At 47.5% G+C, this 22,474-nt stretch overlaps 1 protein-coding gene and 1 long non-coding RNA gene across 9 annotated transcripts in view; one reads left to right on the top strand and one right to left on the bottom strand.

The window, feature by feature from the left end:
- The window catches only part of LOC309519176, a 59,563-nt gene extending 47,997 nt beyond the window's left edge, over positions 1-11,566 (top strand). Inside the window, exons 2-3 of one of the 2 annotated variants that reach the window (XR_014213724.1) lie at positions 10,571-10,621; positions 11,392-11,566. This is a non-coding gene — a long non-coding RNA (uncharacterized lncRNA). The remainder of the gene's footprint in view (positions 1-10,570; positions 10,622-11,391) is intronic. The other variant, XR_014213723.1, reaches the window with a different exon arrangement.
- The window catches only part of SDK1 (sidekick cell adhesion molecule 1), a 605,542-nt gene continuing 591,664 nt past the window's right edge, over positions 8,597-22,474 (bottom strand). For all 7 annotated transcript variants that reach the window (XM_082199580.1, XM_082199584.1, XM_082199585.1 and 4 more), the window contains one exon: positions 8,597-9,258. In XM_082199580.1, the coding sequence (XP_082055706.1) occupies positions 8,986-9,258 (273 nt within the window). In that variant the 3' untranslated portion in view covers positions 8,597-8,985. The remainder of the gene's footprint in view (positions 9,259-22,474) is intronic.

The raw sequence follows: 22,474 nt of genomic DNA, 5'->3' as shown, positions 1-22,474 counted from the left end.
AATTTGAAAGCATGTCTAAGTGCAAGTAGATAAATAGGTACTGCTCCGGTGGGAAGATAAACGGTGTTTCCGTGCGCTGCTCTGGTTCGCCAGAAGCGGCTTAGTCATGCTGGCCACATGACCCGGAAGCTGTACACCAGCTCCCTTGGCCAATAAAGCGAGATGAGTGCCGCAACCCCAGAGTCGGCCACGACTGGACCTAATGGTCAGGGGTCCCTTTACCTTTTACTAGCCACAATGGCTATGCTCTGGGTCTATGGTCTCAGGCAGAAATGCTTCTGCATACCAGCTGCTGGGAACTACAGAACGTGAGAATGCTCTTGTGTTTGGGTTCTGCTTCCAGGTTTCTCACAGGGATATGGTTGTGAGAGCACTGTGAGATACTTGACTCGTTTGGCTTGATCCAGCAGACACTTCTTATGTTCTGAATAGGCAGCAAGGATTCTGGCGATGCTGCCGGCAGGTGAATGACTGAAAAGCCAAGCAGCGCCCTCTGCTGCCTTGTCCTCCATCCTGCACCCAAGGCCCAGGGCTTTGCTGCTTGGCAACGCAGCAGAGGCATCAGATTAACAGACATCTCCCAGTGAAAATGCTCTGCGGTCCATGGGGAGAGTAAATGTGCGGAGCTGGGTGGAAATAGGAGACACGCCAGGAAGGTGAATATCATGGGAGGGCAACAGTTGCACTCGTAATAGGATAGCAAGCGGTGCTTTTGATATGGTGTGTGGGAGAAAGAGAGAGAGGAAGCTGGTGCTGAAATTGCAGATGCAGATTCTTTAGCTGAATTTGAAGATTATGGTTTAGGATGGAACTTTGCAGTGGGGCCTGGGCCCTGTCGCTTCCAGATTTCAAGGGGCTCGTCATTCTTCTCTAAGGAGAGGTATCTGGTGTGGAAGCTTTTGGGGCTAGAAGCGTGCGCTGGCAGGATGCCCCTTCCAGAGCCATGCCCCTGTTGCTCCAGAATGCAGCCAACCTCTCCCTTTTATGAATAGAAAGCAAGTTCCTGTTGGCCAAAGCAACAAGGAACCCATCCCACTGGCAGCCATCTCTGTGGCTGGCAAAATGGTGCTGTTTTTGGCATCCGTCTGTGGAGAAAAGGCAGGCACCCCACCCGCTGCCTTTGGAAGCCTCATAATAAGTTGTTGCAGAAGAAGGACTGTGAGCATCTTTACAGGAGGTGGGTTTCCAGGACCAGGTGAAACGGACAAGCCCCCTTGTTATTTTCCCTATTGCCAGGAGGCGTGATGTTGTTAAACCTAATGTCGTTACATTTATAGCACTGAAATCTTCCTTTTCGCCTGCTGTTACATTTGCTGCTGCTTTGCCATTTCAGCATGCTTGCTATTAAACTGTTCTTGCATTGCTGGTTATGAGATTTCTCACTGTCCCCTTTGTTGTAAGCCACCGGGAGCATAATCTGAGGAGAGGTTTTGTGGAAAGGCGGCATATAAATTTACTTGTTTTCATAAAATCTATCTGCCACTTGGTGGTTAAAAAACAACAACAAAGAGGTTTACGAAAAGACTGAAGCACTAAAATCATCAATAAAAAGAGTTAAGAACAAGCATTTAAAACATTCATACAAAACTTGAAATCAGTAAAAAAAAAATTTTTTTAAACACAGGCTTGTCTAACCAAAGATGTTTTTAGCAGGTGCTGAAAAGAGCACAGTGAAGGCACCTGCCTGATGTCAATAGACAGTGGATTAAATGGTGATAGAGAAGGTGGGGATGAAAAGGAACTGCTGCGCTTGTGGGAATCAGAGCAGTCAAGGAGGCAGTCAGGCAACTTCCACCTCTACCTGATTCCTGCTCTGTTGGTTGCCAACTATCTAACCCATGGGTAGGGAACCTAAGGCCTGGGGGCTGGATCCGGCCCAGTCGCCTTCTAAATCCGGCCCGTGGACAGTCCAGGAATCAGTGTGTTTTTACATAAGTAGAATGTGTCCTTTTATTTAAAATGCATCTCTGGGTTATTTGTGAGGCATAGGAATTCATTCATTTCCCCCCCAAAATATAGTCCGTTCCCCCACAAGGTCTGAGGAACAGTGGACCGGCCCCTTGCTGAAGAAGTTTGCTGAGCCCTGATTCTAACCTATCTGCTTAGCCTTCCTGAACAAGGTCAGATGGCCTGCTGGGGGAAGCAATGGGTGGCCGTAATCTTGGGCACACCTGCCTTGCACAAACTCCGCCTTGTCCACAGAAGATGCCTGGTGTGAGGACAATCCCTTCCCTCAGGCAGGAGGCGCCCCCCCCATCTCATGCTGTTCAGAGAACTCCCTTCCATTCATGCTATGTAGGAACCGAAGCCCCTCTCTTTCCTAACACAAGAACAATACTTGCCTTGTCTTTAGATGAAGCACCTGATCTTTTTTCTCTCATGGGTGAACTGATGCAAAGGAGGCCTCCTCTTGAACAAGCATCAGGTGCCACCATGACTTTGCCTCCAGTGCAGTTATTCAAGGTAAGAAAGCTCTGTCTCCCTTTGCACCTGCTCTCTCCTTGTCTTCTGCTGCTCTTAAAACTGGGGAGGGGAGAAAGGAACCCCCAATAAAGCCAGCAGTGCTGCTTCTGCTTAGATCTGTATAGACAAGGGTGCAGTGGACCAGCCAAAGTCTGGTATTTGGGCAAGCCTCAGGTCTTTTGAGCCACCTCCTCCTAATTGAGCACATGCGTGGCAGAAACTAGATAGAATTATAGAACTGTAAATTTGCAAGGGACTCCGTGGGCCATCAATAGAAACTAGATAGAATTATAGAACTGTAAATATAGAAACTAGATAGAATTATAGAACTGTAAATTTGCAAGGGACTCCGTGGGCCATCAATAGGAGTATAGCATCTAGATCAAGGGAAGTAATAGTGCCACTGTATTCTGCTCTGGTCAGACCTCACCTAGAGTACTGTGTCCAGTTCTGGGCACCACAGTTCAAGAAGGACACTGACAAACTGGAACGTGTCCAGAGGAGGGCAACCAAAATGGTCAAAGGCCTGGAAACGATGCCTTATGAGGAACGGCTAAGGGAGCTGGGCATGTTTAGCCTGGAGAAGAGGAGGTTAAGGGGTGATATGATAGCCATGTTCAAATATATAAAAGGATGTCACATAGAGGAGGGAGAAAGGTTGTTTTCTGCTGCTCCAGAGAAGCGGACACGGAGCAATGGATCCAAACTACAAGAAAGAAGATTCCACCTAAACATTAGGAAGAACTTCCTGACAGTAAGAGCTGTTCGACAGTGGAATTTGCTGCCAAGGAGTGTGGTGGAGTCTCCTACTTTGGAGGTCTTTAAGCAGAGGCTTGACAACCATATGTCAGGAGTGCTCTGATGGTGTTTCCTGCTTGGCAGGGGGTTGGACTCGATGGCCCTTGTGGTCTCTTCCAACTCTATGATTCTATGATTCTATGATCTCCTCCAATCCCTCCAGTGCAGGAATCTCTACTAAAACATCCACGGCAGATGGCCATCCAACCTCTGCTTAAAAACCTCCAAGGAAGGAGAGCCCACAACCGTCTACTGTTGAGCAGCTCATACTGTCAGAAAGTTCTTCCTGTTATTTAGTCAGAATCTCCTTTCTTGTAACTTGAATCCATTGATTTGGGTCCTACCTCTAGAGCAGGAGAAAACAATCCATCTTCCATGTCACAACCCATCAGATATTTGAAGAGGGCTCTCATATCCCCGCTCAGCCTTCTTTTCTCCAGGCTAAACACACCCAACTCTCTCAACCATTCCTCATAAGACGTGGTTCCCAGGTCTTTGATAATTTTGGTTACTCTTCTGTGCACATGTTTCAGCTTCTCGGTAAAGGTAAAGGGACCCCTGACCATTAGGTCCAGTTGTAGCCGACTCTGGGGTTGGGGCACTCACCTCGCTTTATTGGCTGAGGGAGCCAGCGTACAGCTTCCAGGTCATGTGGCCAGCATGACTAAGCCACTTCTGGCAAACCAGAGAAGCGCATGGAAACGCCGTTTACCTTCCCACCAGAGCGGTACCTATTTATCTACTTGCACTTTGATGTGCTTTCGAACTGCTCGGTTGGCAGGAGCAGAGACCGAGCAACGGGAGCTCACCCCGTCGCGGGGATTCGAACCGCCAGCCTTCTGATCAGCAAGTCCTAGGCTCTGTGGTTTCACCCACAGCGCCACCCACGTCCCTCAGCTTCTCAGTAGCCTTCTCAAACTGGGATACCCAGAGCTGGACAGAGGACTGCAGGTGGGGTCTGACCAAGGCAGAGTAGAGTGGTACTATTGCATTGGACACTTTATTTCTGTTGATGCAGCTGAGGATTATATTAGCTCATTTTGCTGCAGCATCACACGGTTGACTCATGTTAACACATGGTGATGTGTTCGCAGCGCATCAACAAGGGTTTTTGACTCCCAGTTAACCACAGCAGCGACAGCCCCCACCCTCTAAATTGGGCTGCTGAAATAAGAGATACCAGGAGTGTTCAGTTCTGGTAACTTGTGGGAGAATCATGTAAGAAGATGTGCTCAGAGGCACCTTCAGTATCAAATCAAGGGAGAGGTAGTACCTGCCTGACTCCCACTCTGAAAGAAGAAACTAAACCTGCTCAGCTCAAGCTGCAAGTGGGCTGCACAATCGTCCCTTGGTTCAATACAAGTTTTTGTTGGGTTCGTTGTTCTCTCCATTGAATGAGCAGGTCAGAGAGGGAAGCTGGTGATTTTATAAGTAGCGGGAAATTTCTTGAGTGTTCTAAAAATGGTGGGAAGGGAAGGCAAATCTGGACGAGCTGAAAGGCAAAAATAACAGGCTATTTGTGCATCCTGGCCTCTCTAGATGAAAGGTTGCGGAAACATTTTAAAAGGATATGTTCTCAACAAGATTATGATTCCCAAAGCTTTTAGCTATACAGGAAAGCTTTCTTGCTAGACCTAGCAATTTATGGCACATCTATGGTAAATAGCAAAAAAAGGAGGGAGAAAACCCCCAACCCCCCAACCCTCTCATGATTAATCCCATTTTTATAGCTGCTGTGGTGGCTGCATAGGGGAGCCCAGCCTTGTCAAGTCCCTAATACATGATAATGAAGGGAGGGAGGTATAATTTAATTCCTGTGTCTTGAGGATATCCAATTCTGTGCTTTTCAATTGCCCTCCCCTCTCTGGACTCAATTGTAACTGAATAAACACAGCCAATAAAAACACAATTACAGAGATGGATGTGGATTGGGAGAACAGAAATTACTCTGTTAGTGTCAACGAGTCTTATAAGAATCACCCCTGATGTCTCCCATTTGAAAGGCCAATGGATGGGCAAGGAGGGAATGGCTTTCTGGATTTCCTCTTCTTGTTGTAAGTCTCTTTCCATGATAAATTCTTGTTTCGGGGACTATGGTTGTTGTCTTAAGTGCATTAAGAGGTGGGGGGGGGGGAAGAAACCTTCTGATTCCAAACTCCTTTCAGATCTTCTCTGAAAGGAATCATCCTTCAGAAGGCCTAATTTATTTTAACTGATTCTCATATTGTGTTTTTACACTGTAGTAACCAGCCCTGGGGCTTCACAGTAAAGGGCAGGTGAGACATCGGACAAATAATAATAGGTGAGAAGACAAGTGGAACCTGCAAGAAAAAGTTGCAGTGTGGCATGTGCCAGCCAGCCATGCCCTCCGGCACAATACTCCATTCTGTTCCCTCTCTGAACTGTCAGGCAGCATTCTTCTGCAACTGAGCACATTCGCTCCTCACTGGGCTATTTTTAGGATTCCCTTTAGGGTTTTCCCCCTCTAGTTCTTTCTCCCCTGAGTCTGCTAACCCCTCCCTCTTCAGTATTGCTGATGGTGTTTCCACTATGGCACTCACACCTGAGTGGAAGAAGACGGAATGAAAGCAGTTGGTTGTTCAGCCTTGCTAACGAAATGGGACTCAGCCGCAGTATACTTCTAACTCTGGAGACAAGGGTCAAAGAACAAGACATGACCTGTCTTCCCAGTGCATAAGGCTGGCTGTATGAAAGAGACAGGTTGGTGCACTAGATGAACTTTGGTCTGATCCATGAAAGGCAATTCTTATTTTTACAGATTGCAGGAAAAGTCAAACACACTGGTCTCATTTAGTAGAAGAGACCCAGCAATGTTCTATCAGCCAGTCAACACCACCAAACCACTGCAATTCCTTGGATTTCATGGGGAGATACACTGCATAATTTCTATTAATATGCACGATTTCTATTAATATATAAAGTCAGCTATATCCAGGTTTGTGTTATACCCCAAAGACACAACATGGAAGCAAGCATGATCAGTTAAAGCAAGACTCTGGAGACTCGTTGAAGTGCAGAGAACAATCATGGCAACACTCTTGGTTCTTTCCATATTTCACATCATTCCATCTGGCCCCCTTTATTATATGAACACAACCCTGGAAGCTACGAGGAAGGGAGCACCCTCTCTGTAGCACTTTGTACCTGTGACACGAAGGAGTTCCCTGGAAATGTGAAAAGTGACCTCAGCTTCAAAGGCCTGGAGGAGGAGGAGCAGGTGGTGTTGCTGGGAATTTAACTCTCAAGTTGACCTAAGCAATTGGACTTGCTGTCAAAGACGTGCAGTTGCAATGCATTCAGAGAAAATAAAATGCTGAGGTTCATAATTCAAACGAGGTTTCATGCACAGGCCTTGTGAGGTGAAACTCAAGTTCTGAAACCTAGAAATGGAAGCAGTAGGGAACGCAAGGCCATTCGCCCATTGACCATTTCAGCTCCGAAAATTTCTATTTTATGCATCATTTTCCCCTTTTGCTTCAGCAGAAAACAAACCCAAGATCAGCACACAGCGTGACCTTGCTTGTTCTTACAGTGCAATGGACAGGATCAAAGAGGCCTCTCTCCGGGAGGTGCCAAGGGACCCTTCAGGAGGTTCAATGCGGCAACTTCGCAGTCTGTGTATCTGTGGTGAAAGCAACACACCACCTGCCACTCCGATTTCACTTAAATACAAATTTGGCTTGATCCAGAGATTTAAAAAGCAGAGGCGGAAGCAGTCCAGATATGCAAACGCAGCTTTGGCATAAACTGCCCTGCCCTGGCAGGACACAAATGGGAATGACTCATGAGACTGGCAGGACAAGCACAACAGAACAGCTTCCTGCCTCCTTAGCTTGGCAACAAAGAGCAAACAAGAGTTTCAAGGCTGGAAGCCCCGAGAGGAGGGCCACAGGCAAAGATGAAGGCCAGCTTTTAGGGCCGAGCCCTTGTTCTGGGGGGCTGGGCAGGGACCCGGGGAAGCAGCAATTCTGAAGATGCCGTTTGTGTGCAAGCAGCCCTTTCTGTTCCAGGGCAGTCGCCACCAGCGCCTCCCTTTCAGATACGCAGCAATGAACATAATGTGCCTTGGCATAAAAGAGCCAGCGGCTTCCCGTGTGGGTCAAAGACGGGGCAGCCTGCAACAAGGGGAAGAACAAAGCCGCCTTTCGCCTTTCGGGAGGGGCTCTCTTGGCTGCAGACCACAGAGGCAGCAGTGCAGGGAGGGAATGGGCAGGAGGCAATTGGTAACGCTGTGGTTCCTGAACCCACTGGAGCTTCACTCCTCAGAGACTCATGGCTGCTTGTCTTGCACGCTCTGCTGAATCATTACAAAAAGGCACCAAAGAAACCCTCACCCAGTAGAGTCTGATGTGTCTTTGTATTTTTTTTTAAAAAAAATCATTAAAAATATACATTTTATAAAAAAATCAAATAAATCTGGTGTTAACAACATGTACCCCCCTCTTTTTTTTTTTTTTTTACAAAGCTGCAGAACAGCATCCCAGCAACTGAGGGAGGTGTTGGTTGGTTTCCTTTATATGGAAAGACGCTTTTTAAAGAAATGACAGAAGTGTTGTCCAACTAGCGCGTTCTCCCCACCGGTCCACAAATGCTGCATTCATTTCACAGACCCTCTTCTTCTTGCTGGTAGTTTTTTCTTTTCTTTCAGATTTACAAAGGACATTGGCACATGCAATCCACAAAGGAGGACCCAGACCCACAATAAGCTCAAAACAGATACCTTGTCAGGCCTTCCCCCCAGCTGTTTCACCTAACGCAGCCCAGATGTTGTTGGACCACAACTCCCATCTGCCCCAGGCAGAGGGGTGGAAACTGTGGTCCAAAACATCTGGATGGCACCCAGATTGGGGTGGGGAGAGGCTGACCTGACGCTTTTTTGGTGCTTGTCAGCTGACATGTCTGACAGAAACCCTGGAGAGGGGAATATCTTTAGGAGCACAACAAGCTCAACTGGAACAGAACAGAAACGAAGGCGAGAGAGAAGGTTGATCACAAAACCACCAGGAGTGAACCTCGCAGGCATACAGGAAAGACGTGACATTGAGACTAAGTGATTCGGCTGGTGCTTCTAAGGCAGAAGCAGCAAAGAGTGTCTGTGTGTGTGAGAGAGAAACCATTCTTAAAAGTCCCCCCAGCCTCCTAATTCACCCAGATAACAGGAGAAGGGAAGAGTGTTCGGAAGGCAGGATGGCTTCGGCTTCAAATTACATCACGATGGGGCCACCAAGTTTCCACAAGAACAGAATTCATCTCCTTGGCTTGAGAAAGGAAAGTGGGGGAAAGAGAGGAACACATCGCAAGCTGCTTCCAAAAGCAGCGTTACAAAAGCATTTTTGTTTATTATCAATTAAAAAATCCCCTTAAATCATATTCCAAAGTGGTTAAAACTGCCATCATTTGTGTGTGATGGGGTTTCTTTAAGAAGGAGGAGGAGGGGAAAAGAAAAACCAAAGCAAGTTCATCTAGGTCAGCTCCATGTCTTAAAGAGTTGATTGTCTTGGGAGGGGAAAAATAGAAGAAGACATTCACATGTACATCCATTCTACCCTGATAAGAGAATTTTTTTTTTTACCCACAGTTCACTGCACCTGCCACGCATACAGTCATCCGATTGGGTTGGCGGTTGCCCCAAACTCAGCTGGGGGCTGAGTTGCCGTGGCTGATTTCCCCTCCTTTCCCTTCTTCCCCCCCCCCCCCCAGGTGTCAGACGAAGGAGGAGAAGCCGGTCACTGGAGTCCGTGAGCCTGGCGCAGGCTGTCCCGTCGGGGTGTACACCCCTCCTGAGCTCTGTGTCGTGATGACAGTCTGGAAGTAAGGCTCGGCCTCGCTCGCCACACACTCCTCATACCGGTAGGGCGCCGGGTGCTTTGTGGTCTTTGGCTGGCGCTTCCACGAGTTGTAGTACGTGGGGTCGCTCATGTAGTGGTTGACAAAGGAGTGCTTGGGCAACTCATCCTCGTAGTCCGAGTCCGTCGCCTGCAGGTTTCAAGAGAGAAAAGGTCTGTTAGTGTCAAAGACCAGACTGAGGATTACAGCTCCAAAGAGGAATGGTGGGCACCTTCCCCTATTCCTGCTCCTGACCAGGATCCTGAAGCTGTCCAGGAACAGTGGAGCAGTATAGATTTAGAGAATTGGTTTGCAAAGGGGCATAGTTTGGAAAACAGCAGCTGGGCAGAGCTGAGTGGGGAGCAGCTAGAAGAAGCAGAACAGGGAGAGAGAGAGAGAGATAACGGACTCCCCTTCACCTGACAGTGTCCAGCCTCTCTCTCCAAAGGCAAGGAGAGCTGATCAGGCTGCTAGGCAGAAGGCTCAGTGGTTGCGAGATCAGGTTGCAAGAAGGGGGAAGTGAAGAAGATAACTTGGAGTGGGGGAGTAGGAGGGAAGCACCTTTATTCAGAGAATGGCTGCATTGTTCTTTTGATATGGTCATTAAACACTCTTAAACTGGTAAGGGACTCTAATTGCTTTGTTCTGCTGATGCACGGACAAGGGGTGGGGGTGGGAGGAAGCTGTTTCTCCGACGCCTGACAGTTAGTGACGGATGCTATTTTCACCCACTGGTCCATTGAGCAATATATGGTGGGAATGCACACTTGTGCAATTATTTTGGAAAACGGTCTTGTTACGGGACAGGTAATGCAACCTCATCCGAGGCTGGCTATAGTCAATCTGATTATAGGTGACCCTAAGAGATTATTTCTCTTAAACATTTTGCTTCCATGCCCTTCCAATTTGCTTGCCTGGCCCAGATTTATTATATCATGCCCCATGCAATGACTGCTGGACCCTTTCCTTTATTGGATAAAATTCATCTGCTTCCTTGTTGTTGCTGATGTAGAACATTTTCCCCATGCACAGTTTTTTGTTTTGTTTTTTACTTGAGTACAACACAATTTAAATAAAAATATACTATGCCATACTTTCAAATAAATGAAAAGCCTCCCCTCCATACCAACTCAATCAGGGTTTAGCTTCTCTTGTGCAAAGGATTCTGGCCTGTGGCTTAGATCTGCTGGCTGCCCACCCTATCCAATTAACACCCCCCCCCCAAACCCACGGGGAGGAGGAAGGTACCTCAACCATCTTCAATTTATGGCAAGGCCAGTTCTGACCCTCGCTCAGGGCGATTGCTATTTATCTGTCGGGAGAAATTCAAAGGTCCAAGGATTTCATTTATTATCTTTAAATGCAACATTCTGTATTTTAGCTGTTTCTTAAAATGCATTTGAGAACCCTAAACCTTGCAGGATACAGTTTGAAATGCATAAAATCAATTCACACTTTGCAGCTGCCCGTATAATGAGAAATTCCATGTCCTGTTTTTCAGCAGTGGATTTAGGTAAGAAGCTGCATGTTATCCATGTGAAAAAATTTTTTTTGGGGGGTGAGACACGGGGGGTGGGGGTGGGATTGAATGGAACGAGGTAGGGGAAATCCAGAATGGGCAGAGGGCAGGTATGCAAACTGCACATTAGGAAAGGCATGCTGGCTAATTAGGAAAGGTAATGAAGAAAAGTATTTGACCATCCAAAATACAAAGTCTATTGAAAAAAGCTCCACAATATTTTACATGTGTTAACACAAAATGATGATACTGATAACAATAATCAGTATAGTCAAGAGATTATGAATCTAGTACCTATTTGAGCATAAGCCTTAATCATGGAACTGGTCAAAAATACGAGGCAGGTACTATTTGCCAAAATGACATTGTGGGTGCAAAATGGGGATTTTGCTTAACAGTGATTCCAATGAACATGCCAGCAAATTGCAAGGACAGTCACATGCACCATTGTCATTTTTTGAGCTGCCTTAACCTGTGGGGGCTTCCCATCTTGAGGATGTACAAATAACTTCAGAAATGAAGGATGTTGACATAAGTAAGCAGTTGTGGCCTTTGAATTGTCCCATGGCATGGGGAATGCATTCTCAATTCCCTCTTGAAATCAGCCTTTAAGATTCCGGGCTCTCCAAAATTAAAAACCACTAGGAGAGGGAGATGGTCTTAAACGCCACCTTATGTTGTCAACGACAGACTAATGCTCCTAGGGCGAAGATCACACCTAAAAAGCTACCTATCATTAACCCCTTGCCTTTTCTCCTCTTTAGACAGGCTCTCCTCTCTCTACCCTGTTGACCTTCTGATATACGAAGACAACGACTCCGTGGGAACACACATCCTCCCCCAATGTGTCAAAAAGACCTCAGGAAAACCATCACATCCTGCTATGCTCCATCAGAAATAACCTTCCATTATTAGGAGGCATATAAATAAGGAGAATTATTTATGTATGTTATTTTTATATTGCCCAACAACCAGGGCCTCTGGGAGGCTTACAAGGTAATAAGGAATCCAGCCAAGCAGAAACAAAATGAAATGAGAGGGGCCAATTTCCTTCTCCCCTTCCTTCTTTACATAATGTTGCATGCCAGCTCCAGCTCCTGAGTGGTATTGTTTTACCAGGGTTTGGCTTCCTTGGCATGAAGGACAACAGAGACTGTGGTGTCTTTGTGATATACGGTTTATTTACACATATCTACAACCTGAGCTCAATACGGATGGACTCACAGCATTAACACCCCAAGAGGGTTCCCCCCCCTGCTACAGCCTTGGATTCCACCAGAGCTCAAGCATGGCTCTGTCTGCCAGCTGCCCAGCCTGCTTCCAGCTCACACACCCCTGGACTCTGGCTTTTGTCTTTCTAACTAACAGACAGTTGAAGGAGGGGGCCCATCCATTTGGCTTCTGGCACAGAGCCACTCCCTTTGTTACCTTGATGACCCAGACTTAAGGGGACCATTACCAAGAAACTTGTCTGGCCATTCTAGCAATTGAATCCCTCTTGGATTCAAGAATTGGAAGGGACTCATGCCTTCAGCCTACTCCCACCTCCCAAACTCACAGGAATAGGAAGCTGCCTTAGACCGAGTCAGACCCTTGGTCCATCTAGTTCAGTATTGTTTACACTGACTGGCAGCAGCTCTCCAGGAGCCTCTCCCCTGCTACCTGGAGATGCTGAGGGCCTTCTGCTTGCGAGGCAGAGCCTGTACAGCTGAGCTGTGCGTGGGGTCTGCACGCCCTCCTTACAAAATGCACGCTGGGATGCTTTAGAGTAAGGCAAAATATAATGCATAAAATGGACCCAAGCAAGCAAGCAAGCAAGCAAGCAAGCAAGCAAGCAAGCAAGCAGATAGATAGATAGATAGATAGATGGTAGATAGATAGATAGATAGATAGATAGATAGATAGATAGATAGATAGACAGACAGACTTCTCTGGAAGAAGACCAGCTGAGTGACCTGTCCACCTGCAGACACTGTGGGAAGCGACCTCTTGGTCACAGCCACCTCTGTGATCCCAGGCATGTTGAGAGCGGAAATGTAAATCAACCCTCTTCTGAAACACGGAGGAAGGCAGAGCGAGGAAGGTGGGCGGCCAGGTCTGTGGAGGTGGCTGGTTATGGGCAGCAGGAGGCAATGGGGTGATCCAAAAGGGCGGATGCGTCTCCAGCCTTCCCTGGTGTGCCTGAATGTTTTAAATGCAGCCGCAGCTAACAACTGCCCAGCGCGCCATCTGGAACTCGGTGGGTTCTGGGAAAAGCAATCCTGGCGCTCTTAACTCAGGGGGACTCTTGAAGTCTGTTCCTCCCCCCCGCCTCCCCCCCCCCATTATTACACAAATTGCTCCTCCAGCAGGATTATGCTTTAGAGTGGACATATTATTTTTAATGATTCAAAACTATTGACAAAATGGAAATGCTGCGGGGCCGCCGTCTCCTCGGCTGCGCGGCAGGCCGGCCACTCCTCTGCCGCATCTGCAGGCCGGTTGCCCAGGCAACGGCAACGGCCTTGAATCTGAATGGGTGCACCGCTAGATTAGAAATTGACAAGCAAAGGTGTGCGGATGCCTGGGAAGCAACAAAACAGAGAAAATGCCTGACAATTTAAAGTATTTTTTTATTGGCGAGATGAAAGAAACAAACGCTATTAGGGGGACAAATTAGGTACAAGCCGGCTAGTTTAGTCTAAGGCCGGCATTACATGGAATTTAAAAACAGTTGTGGCTGTCAAATTTCTTTTGAAAATGGCTGGAGAAAAGGAATTGTGTGCATTTATTTATAGCTGGCGGCGGAGGGAACAGCCCCGTATATCCATGAGCTTTCAAAAGACTGCGGTGGAAATACGCCCAACACTGTCGGGGGTCTCAAGGAGGGTGGGAAGGGGCTGCCAAGTCCTAAGTGGGCCCTGCCTTTGTCCCCCTCCCTGTTCTGACTGGCTTGCTCTGCATCCTCTCTGTAAGAACAAATTCTCTGCTAGTTAGTTACAGAAGAAGAAAGGGTCTCGTGGCTCCTGGAAACCTGTATGAGTCTTAAAGTGGCCCACGAGCAACTGCCTGTGTGTCTGCTTTGGGGGACAGAGTGGTCATGCTGTGGGCAGAAGGTCCCAGGCTTGTAGAACCATACACCTGTAGAGGACACCAAGGGTCATCTAGTCCAACCCCCTGAAATTCAGGAATCACAGCTAAAGCACCCCTGACAGATGGCCACCCAACCTCTGCTTAAAAACCTCCAGCGAAGAGAGTCCACCACCTGCTGAGATGGTCCGTTCCAATGTCAAATGGAAGCTCTCCCTAATGTTTGGTTGGAACTCATTTCCTTGCAATTTTAATCCATTGGTTTGGCTCCTACAGAAAACAAGCTTGCTCCATCTTCCAAGTGATGGAGGTGGCCAGGGCCGGATTTAGGTTGGATGAGGCCCTAAGCTCCTGAAGGTAATGGGGCCCTTTCTATGTCCAGCTGTCCTTTGTCAACAACAAATTGCTGCTGTTTTTCTTGTTGAATATATGTTATATGGTAATTTATGGACCTAATAGGTATCTCAAGCCATTTGCACATAACAAAATAAGTATTTTATCAAAGTAATTGTTGAATTGAAATACAATTAAGCAGAAGTATATTCAAAGTGAAATTTTGGGGGGGCCTCCAAGAGAGCAGGGCCCTAAACTATAGCTTGTTTAGCATATACATAAATCCGGCACTGGAGGTGGCTATCCTATCACCTCTCAGTCTTATCCAGGCTAAGCAGATCCAACTCCCTGCCAGACCCTTGATCATCTGCACACCTTCCAGCTTGTCAATATCCTTCTTAAATTGTGGCACCCAGAACTGGACACAATACTCCAGGTGTGTTTTGACCAAGGCAGAAGGGAGCAGTACTATTGGTTCTCTTGATCTGGACACTAGACGTCTGCTGAATCTCCGGCACCTGCAGGTATGGATGGGAAAGCGACTCCTGCCTCGAACCCTGGAGAGCAGCTGTCAGTCAGTGTGGACAGCAGTGAGCAAGATGGACCAATGATCTGACTCACTATAAGGCAGCTTCGTGCGTTCCTATTTGGGCAAGCGCTCTCTCTCACTCTCACTCTCTCTCTTCTCTCTCTCTCTCTCTCTCTCTCTCTCTCTCTCTCTCTCTCTCTCGTCTCTCAGCTTTTTGCTCTGTATGGCTTTTCTAGCAGTGTGGAGGAAAAAAAACATTATTTATGCAAGTGACTTGACCTCATTAAAAGCCTTTATTTATGTTGGAGGGCGTCCAAAACTTTCAGCTTAACAGCCATGCTGCTTAAATAGGGTCACAGGAGGTCAGTGTGGGTTCAGGGCACAACTATGTGTTTGCTTCAGCAAATATATGTTTTCGACCCCATGGCTGAGGAAGGCATGGGGTGGGGTTGTAGGGAGAAGAGGCAGGGGAGGGGGTGCTGGCGCTTCCTCACTTCTGCCAGTTCTCTTGTGAAATGCAACCCTCGGTGTCCCCCTTCTCTGGTCTCCATGCCTGGCTAAATGGGGAATGGGTTAAGGGGGAGGGGGCTTCTGTAGAGGAGAATTGGGCAAGGCATTAAACTGCCTTGGCTTGCCAGGTCTCTCTTGCAAACGCTCTACCCCTCAAGTGCAGGTCTGTTTTGGAATGTGTTCACCTGCTCTCGAATAAACAGGATTTTGAAAGATGTCACTCCCAATTTCAATGGGGGTGTCTTTGCTACACCACAGCTCCCCCTGCGAAAGAGGACACAGGTGGTATTGCCCGTGGCAGGAGTTGGGGGGTGTTCACATGGCTATTGCAGCCTCTTAGGATTGAAAGGGTAAAGGCTATATTGGGCTGCTCCTCCCCCAACTTTCCACTGTAGTGCCCTCCTTTCCTAAGCAAGATGGACTTTTGCTAGCTCCCTGTATTTGGGGGGTTGAACAGGAATTTTTGGGGGAGCCCTTGATTGGGCTTTGCCTATTGATAGGGCTGGCCCTTCTGCAGACCCAAGCAAGCAGCGCTGGGGGAAAGCGTGTATGTATCTAAGGCCTTCCCTACTGCCATAATCCAGCCCCTGCCCTCCACCCACACCTGCCCTCCAAACACATGAGCTGCTCGTACTGTAGATTTGAGCACTGGAGTGTTTCGCTTCAGTGGCCAGTGATAGATCCAGGGCTCAAATCTACAGCATGAGCCGCTCGTGTGCTTCAGAGCCAGGCTGCAGCAACCACAGCATCAGTCACGGGAACGTGTGTGACAGAAGGTTGCCTCTCCATCACGAGCACAGCTGCAACATCTTAAAGCCTGGGGATGAAGATTTAACGGGAAAATGTATCGAGATGATTTTGGCCTTGGCTGTCTCGGCATTTGATGGCATCCTGTACACAGGAAGTTTTATCAAAGGGAATCGGCCCTTTGACAAGCTTAAATAGGCTGCGCAGGGAAGAGCATCTGGGCAAGTCCTCCTAAGAAATGAGGTGCTTCGTCCCCCACATCCTGCACAACATCTTTCCCCCGTGAAGACGGAGTGGTTGAAATCCTTGGATAAGCAAAAGCTCATCTCCTCGGAAGCCTTAGAATAACAAGCTGAAGGAAAACAACAGCCACCACCCTAAAATGGCACCAGGAAAGATAATAGAATGAGATAAAATTGATGCACCACACACACACACACACACACACACACACACACACAAATATGGCTAAAGCCATTTTTCCACGATGATCAAAAGAGCCTGTCACCTCTGAGCGTGTCCATTAGTATTTTCTCCAAGTGCACACTGCTGGAAACAAGCAGGCATCAAAGGGCCAGTGGAGACTGATTGGATATCAAAGCTCTGGAGGAAAATGGGGGCCTCATTTCACCTGCCACAAAAGCTGGCCTGTGCCTCAGCTGCGAGGCTCTGCTAGGAAGCCCTGGGCTCCGTATGCTTGACATCAAGGGCAAGGAAAGAGCGTAACGAGAGAATGGATAGACTCCGGCGACCTCTGCGTCCGCCGCGCCTGCATGCAGGAGTTGCCTCGGGCAGGAGATGGTCATTATGCACTATCAGGAACCGGCACATGGAACTCCTGACATGAATAACAAAAAGCGGCATGGCGACATTCATATTTATGCCCAGCACGCTCCGCTAATGGCAGGTTTAATTCCAGGTTGTCAAAGGGAGAGGAGCAGAGCCACTGGGAGTATAATCTCAAGATAATGTATGTACATCGCCAGGAACGGCTGGAGACGGGACAACGAGGGATGCTGCCTACCTGGCAGGCTGGTCAGAGGGCAACGCAAAGCAGCCAGTGGTCGCCAGAGGCAATTAAGGAGAGGAGGAAGGCAGACAACCAACAGAGAAGGAAGGCGGACTGTCATCTGCCTCCCTGCTCCGTTGCCTGAGCTGGGTTCTTCTCGGATTCTTCTTGATAAAAGGGCAAGCTAGTCCTCTTTCAGGGCCCACTGCTTTCTCTTACTGATTAGACCAGCTAGATTTTGGTCAGGATTTCAGCAGAGGAACCTCGGAAGCTACCTGATTCTGAATCAGGCCACAGGTCCATCTTTTGCTCTGTATTGCTGACACTGACTGACAGCAGTGACTTTCTAGGGTCCCCTCCCCTACTTGGAGATTTTGGGGATTGGGACTTCTACATGCAAAGGCAGATCTCTGTCACTGAGCTACAGCCTGTCCACATAGGAGGGGTGAAGTTTACAACTGAGTTCCCAACCGACCCTTCCAAACACCACTTCTAAAATTCACCTGCTATCTTAGGCCTGGCCTTCTGTCACTGCTGATAAGCAAAGAATAGAATTGTATGATTTGGAAGGGACCCCGAGGGTCATCTAGTCCAACCCCCTGCAACACAGGGATCTTTCGCCCAATGAAAAGACAAATAATGGGTAGACAAAGACCACACTGCATTTCGAACCCAGTACCATTTGGATAAAAGCCACAAGAGGTGGGAAAACCCTGGGATGAGTTTGACAGCTTTTTCCTAAGTGCCGTTTCACAAGTATTTTCTCTCTTTTGTTTCTTCTGAGCCAATCCCACCATAGATTAGGTATGGACAGATGTTGGTAAACATCTGGGAGGCTTGAAAGAGAGCTGGGAGTGGGCTCTCAAGATATCAATGTAAGAAAAGGGCTTCTGGTAATTCCTCAAGGTTTCCACAGCATCTTCCCAAAATGCCCCTGCATTCTGTTCTGCCACTTTTGAAACCAAATTGTAGGGAGAATTTGATGGAGGACATGCACTCTTGAGCCTGGGACACCCACCCCACCTCACCATTTCAGCTTCTCAGGGACTTCTGCTTTGAAACCAGGCCCCGATGGGTCACCTGAGTCCAAGAGAGGCAAGGTGTGCAGCCACTCTCTCTGCCTCCAACCAGTCACGGAGGAAGGGGCTTTGGTACCCGGGGTGGCGGGGGCATGGCACGTTGCACATGTGAGCGTTGTCCCAATGGGGAGGCTCCCGCCCACGGCAATGTCACCCCCCTCCCAGGCTGGCACCTGGGGTGACCCCGCCCCCTGCTCCCTTCCTCCGCCACTGCCTCCAGCCTCCCTGGATGGCATCAGACTCCAGCAGCGCTACAAGCCTTTTCGCATCCTCAGGACAGACGCTACTTGTCTTGGATCTGTGGACATGTGGTGCTTGGGAAACAGTCAGTCATTTCCTTTGTCAAGTTATCTCAGCCCCATGCAAGGCCTTCTTAACATACGAGCCTCGTACTTTAAGGAAAGTTAATTATTTCTCCACGTCTCTGAGCCAGGCTACTTGTTACATTTGCCATGCAGACAGTATCCTGGCTCGGCCTGTTCAGAATACTGAGAGATCCCAGGAGGCAAAGCAGAGCTTGGCATGACTGCCGGTGGCGGGAATCTTCCCTCTTCCCATCTTAACTGCTTGGGCACATTAGCAGATTGAAGGGGGAGAGCTGGAGCTCTCAAGCCTGGGGTTTTGAGTGCAGAGAAAAGGTGAAAAAGAAGGGCCAGGACAAATGCATATAACATCACGCTTGGTGTGGATGAAGGGCCCAGGGAGAGGTTTTCCTCCCTCTCTCATAATGATAGAACTCCAACAAAGATGAATGTTGGCAGAATACCGTGCCCAGTTCTGGCCGCCTTATAAGGGATGTTGTAGAGTTAGAAAAGGGCAACCCAAATATTTGAGGGGGTGGAGAGGCACCCCAAGAGGAAAAGTTGCAGCATTTGGGACTTATTCGTTTAGAGAAAAGGCGAGTAAGTGCAGACGTGATAGATGCCGATGAAATGATTCAGGAAAGGTCAAAGAAAGCCCTTCTTCATGGAGAACTCCCTCCCACTGGAGGCTGGCATAGCCACCAACTTGGATGCCTTTAAAATAGGGTTAGATAAATTTATGGAGGCAGGGGTGTCAACTTGAATAAAATATTTTTTTGGGGGAGAGATAAGCCCCGTTCCTATAATTGATCACATAACACAGTGCGCGCACACCCTTTGAATGGCAATGGCCATTAAACTTTGGGGGGGAGTGTTCCAGCCCCCTCAAATATTTTATTGGGGGGACCTAGGACCCCTCGGCCCCTAGGAGTTGGCTCCTATGCAACAGTGTGATTCAGCAGCAAAAAAAGCTAATGCTATTCCAGGCTGCATCAACAAAAGTATAGTGTTCCGATCAAGGGAAGTCATAGTTCCACTCTGTTCTGCCTTGGTCAGACCACACCTGGTGTCCAGTTCCGGGTGTCCAGTTCTGGTGTCCACACCACACCTGGTGTCCAGTTCTGGGCACCACAATTTAAGAAAGATATTGACAAGCTGGAACGTGTGCAGAGGAAGGCAACCAAATGATCAAGGGTCTGGAAACCAAGCCTGATGAGGAACGGTTGAGGGAATTGGGCATGTTTAGCCTGGAAAAGCCGAAAGGACGCTCAGTTGTGGATATGCATGGAAGCGAAAGGAAAGTCCAATGCTGTAAAGAAAAATATTGCATAGGAACCTGGAATGTAAGAACCATGAACCTGGGTAAGTTGGATGTGGTCAAAAATGAGATGGCAAGAATAAATATTGACATCCTGGGCATCAGTGAGCTAAAATGGACGGGAATGGGCGAATTCAGTTCGGATGACTACCATATCTACTACTGTGGGCAAGAAACCCGTAAGAGAAATGGAGTGGCCCTCATAGTCAACAAAAGAGTGGCGAAAGCTGTACTGGGATGCAGTCTCAAAAATGATAGAATGATCTCGATACGAATCCAAGGCAGACCTTTTAACATCACAGTAATCCAAGTTTATGCACCAACTACTGGTGCTGAAGAAACTGAAATTGACCAGTTCTATGAAGACTTACAAAACCTTATCGAAGTGACACCAAAGAAGGATGTTCTTCTCATTATAGGGGATTGGAATGCTAAAGTAGGGAATCAAGAGATAAAAGGAACAACTGGCAAGTTTGGCCTTGGAGATCAAAATGAAGCAGGGCAAAGGCTAATAGAGTTCTGTCAAGAGAACAAGCTGGTCATCACAAACACGCTTTTCCAACAACACAAGAGACGACTCTACACATGGACATCCCCAGATGGGCAACATCGAAATCAGATTGATTATATTCTCTGCAGCCAAAGATGGAGAAGCTCTATACAGTCAGCAAAAACAAGACCTGGAGCTGACTGTGGCTCAGATCATCAGCTCCTTATAGCAAAATTCAAGCTTAAACTGAAGAAAGTAGGAAAAACCACTGGACAGGTAAGATACAATTTAAACCAAATCCCTTATGAATACACAGTGGAAGTGAGGAACAGGTTTAAGGATTTAGATTTGCTGGACAGAGTGCCTGAAGAACTATGGATGGAGGCTCGCAACATTATACAGGAGGCAGCAACTAAAACCATCCCAATGAAAAAGAAATGCAAGAAAGCAAAGTGGCTGTCCAACGAGGCCTTACAAATAGCGGGGGAGAGAAGGCAAGCAAAATGCGAGGGAGATAGTGAAAGATACAGGAAATTGAATGCAGATTTCCAAAGAACAGCAAGGAGAGACAAGAAGGCCTTCTTAAACGAGCAATGCAAAGAAATAGAGGAAAGCAACAGAACGGGAAGAACCAGAGATCTGTTCAAGAAAATCGGAAATATGAAAGGAACATTTCGTACAAAGATTACCATAATAAAGGACAAAAGTGGTAAAGATCTAACTGAAGCAGAAGACATCAAGAAGAGGTGGCAAGAATACACAGAGGAATTATACCAGAAAGATATGGATGTCTCGTACACCCCAGGTAGTGTGGTTGCTGACCTTGAGCCAGACATCCTGGAGAGTGAAGTCAAATGGGCCTTAGAAAGCACTGCAAATAACAAGGCCAGTGGAAGTGATGGTATTCCAGCTGAACTGTTTAAAATTTTAAAAGATGATGCTGTTAAGGTGCTACACTCAATATGCCAGCAAGTTTGGAAAACTCAGCAGTGGCCAGAGGATTGGAGAAGATCAGTCTACATTCCAATCCCAAAGAAAGGCAGTGCCAAAGAATGCTCCAACTACCGCACAATTTCACTCATTTCACATGCTAGCAAGGTTATGCTTAAAATTCTACAAGGAAGGCTCAAGCAGTATGTGGACCGAGAACTCCCAGAAGTGCAAGCTGGATTTAGAAGAGGCAGAGGAACCAGAGACCAAATTGCAAACATGCGCTGGATTATGGAGAAAGCTAGAGAGTTCCAGAAAGACATCTACTTCTGCTTCATTGACTATGCAAAAGCCTTTGACTGTGTTGACCACAGCAAACTATGGCAAGTTCTTAAAGAAATGGGAGTGCCTGATCACCTCATCTGTCTCCTGCGAAATCTCTATGTGGGACAAGAAGCTACAGTTAGAACTGGATATGGAACAACTGATTGGTTCCAAATTGGGAAAGGAGTACGGCAAGGCTGTATATTGTCTCCCTGCTTATTTAACTTATATGCAGAATTCATCATGCGAAAGGCTGGGCTGGATGAATACCAAGCCGGAATTAAGATTGCCGGAAGAAATATCAACAACCTCAGATATGCAGATGACACAACCTTGATGGCAGAAAGTGAAGAGGAATTAAAGAACCTTTTAATGAGGGTGAAAGAGGAGAGCGCAAAATATGGTCTGAAGCTCAACATCAAAAAAACGAAGATCATGGCCACTGGGCCCATCACCTCCTGGCAAATAGATGGGGAAGAAATGGAGGCAGTGAGAGATTTTACTTTCTTGGGCTCCATGATCAGTGCAGATGGTGACAGCAGTCACGAAATTAAAAGACGCCTGCTCCTTGGGAGAAAGGCGATGGCAAACCTAGACAACATCTTAAAAAGCAGAGACATCACCTTGCCAACAAAGGTCCGTATAGTAAAAGCCATGGTTTTCCCAGTAGTGATGTATGGAAGTGAGAGCTGGACCATAAAGAAGGCTGATCGCCGAAGAATTGATGCTTTTGAATTATGGTGCTGGAGGAGACTCTTGAGAGTCCCATGGACTGCAAGAAGATCAAACCTCTCCATTCTGAAGGAAATCAGCCCTGAGTGCTCACTGGAAGGACAGATCGTGAAGCTGAGGCTCCAATACTTTGGCCACCTCATGAGAAGAGAAGACTCCCTGGAAAAGACCCTGATGTTGGGAAAGATGGAGGGCACAAGGAGAAGGGGACGACAGAGAATGAGATGGTTGGATGGTGTTCTTGAAGCTACTAGCATGAGTTTGATCAAACTGCGGGAGGCAGTGGAGGACAGGAGTGCCTGGCGTGCTCTGGTCCATGGGGTCACGAAGAGTCGGACACGACTAAACGACTAAACAGCCTGGAAAAGAGGAGGTTGAGAGGAGATATGAGAGCCATCTTCAAATATCTAAAGGGCTGTCAAATGGAAGATGGAGCAAGCTTGTTTGTTCCTGCTCCGGAAGGAGGAACCAAACC

The sequence above is a fragment of the Podarcis vaucheri genome (assembly GCF_965113315.1).
Source record: "Podarcis vaucheri genome assembly, chromosome: 14".
Classification (NCBI taxonomy): Eukaryota; Metazoa; Chordata; class Lepidosauria; order Squamata; family Lacertidae; genus Podarcis; species Podarcis vaucheri.
This window is presented reverse-complemented; position numbering and strand designations above follow the sequence as displayed.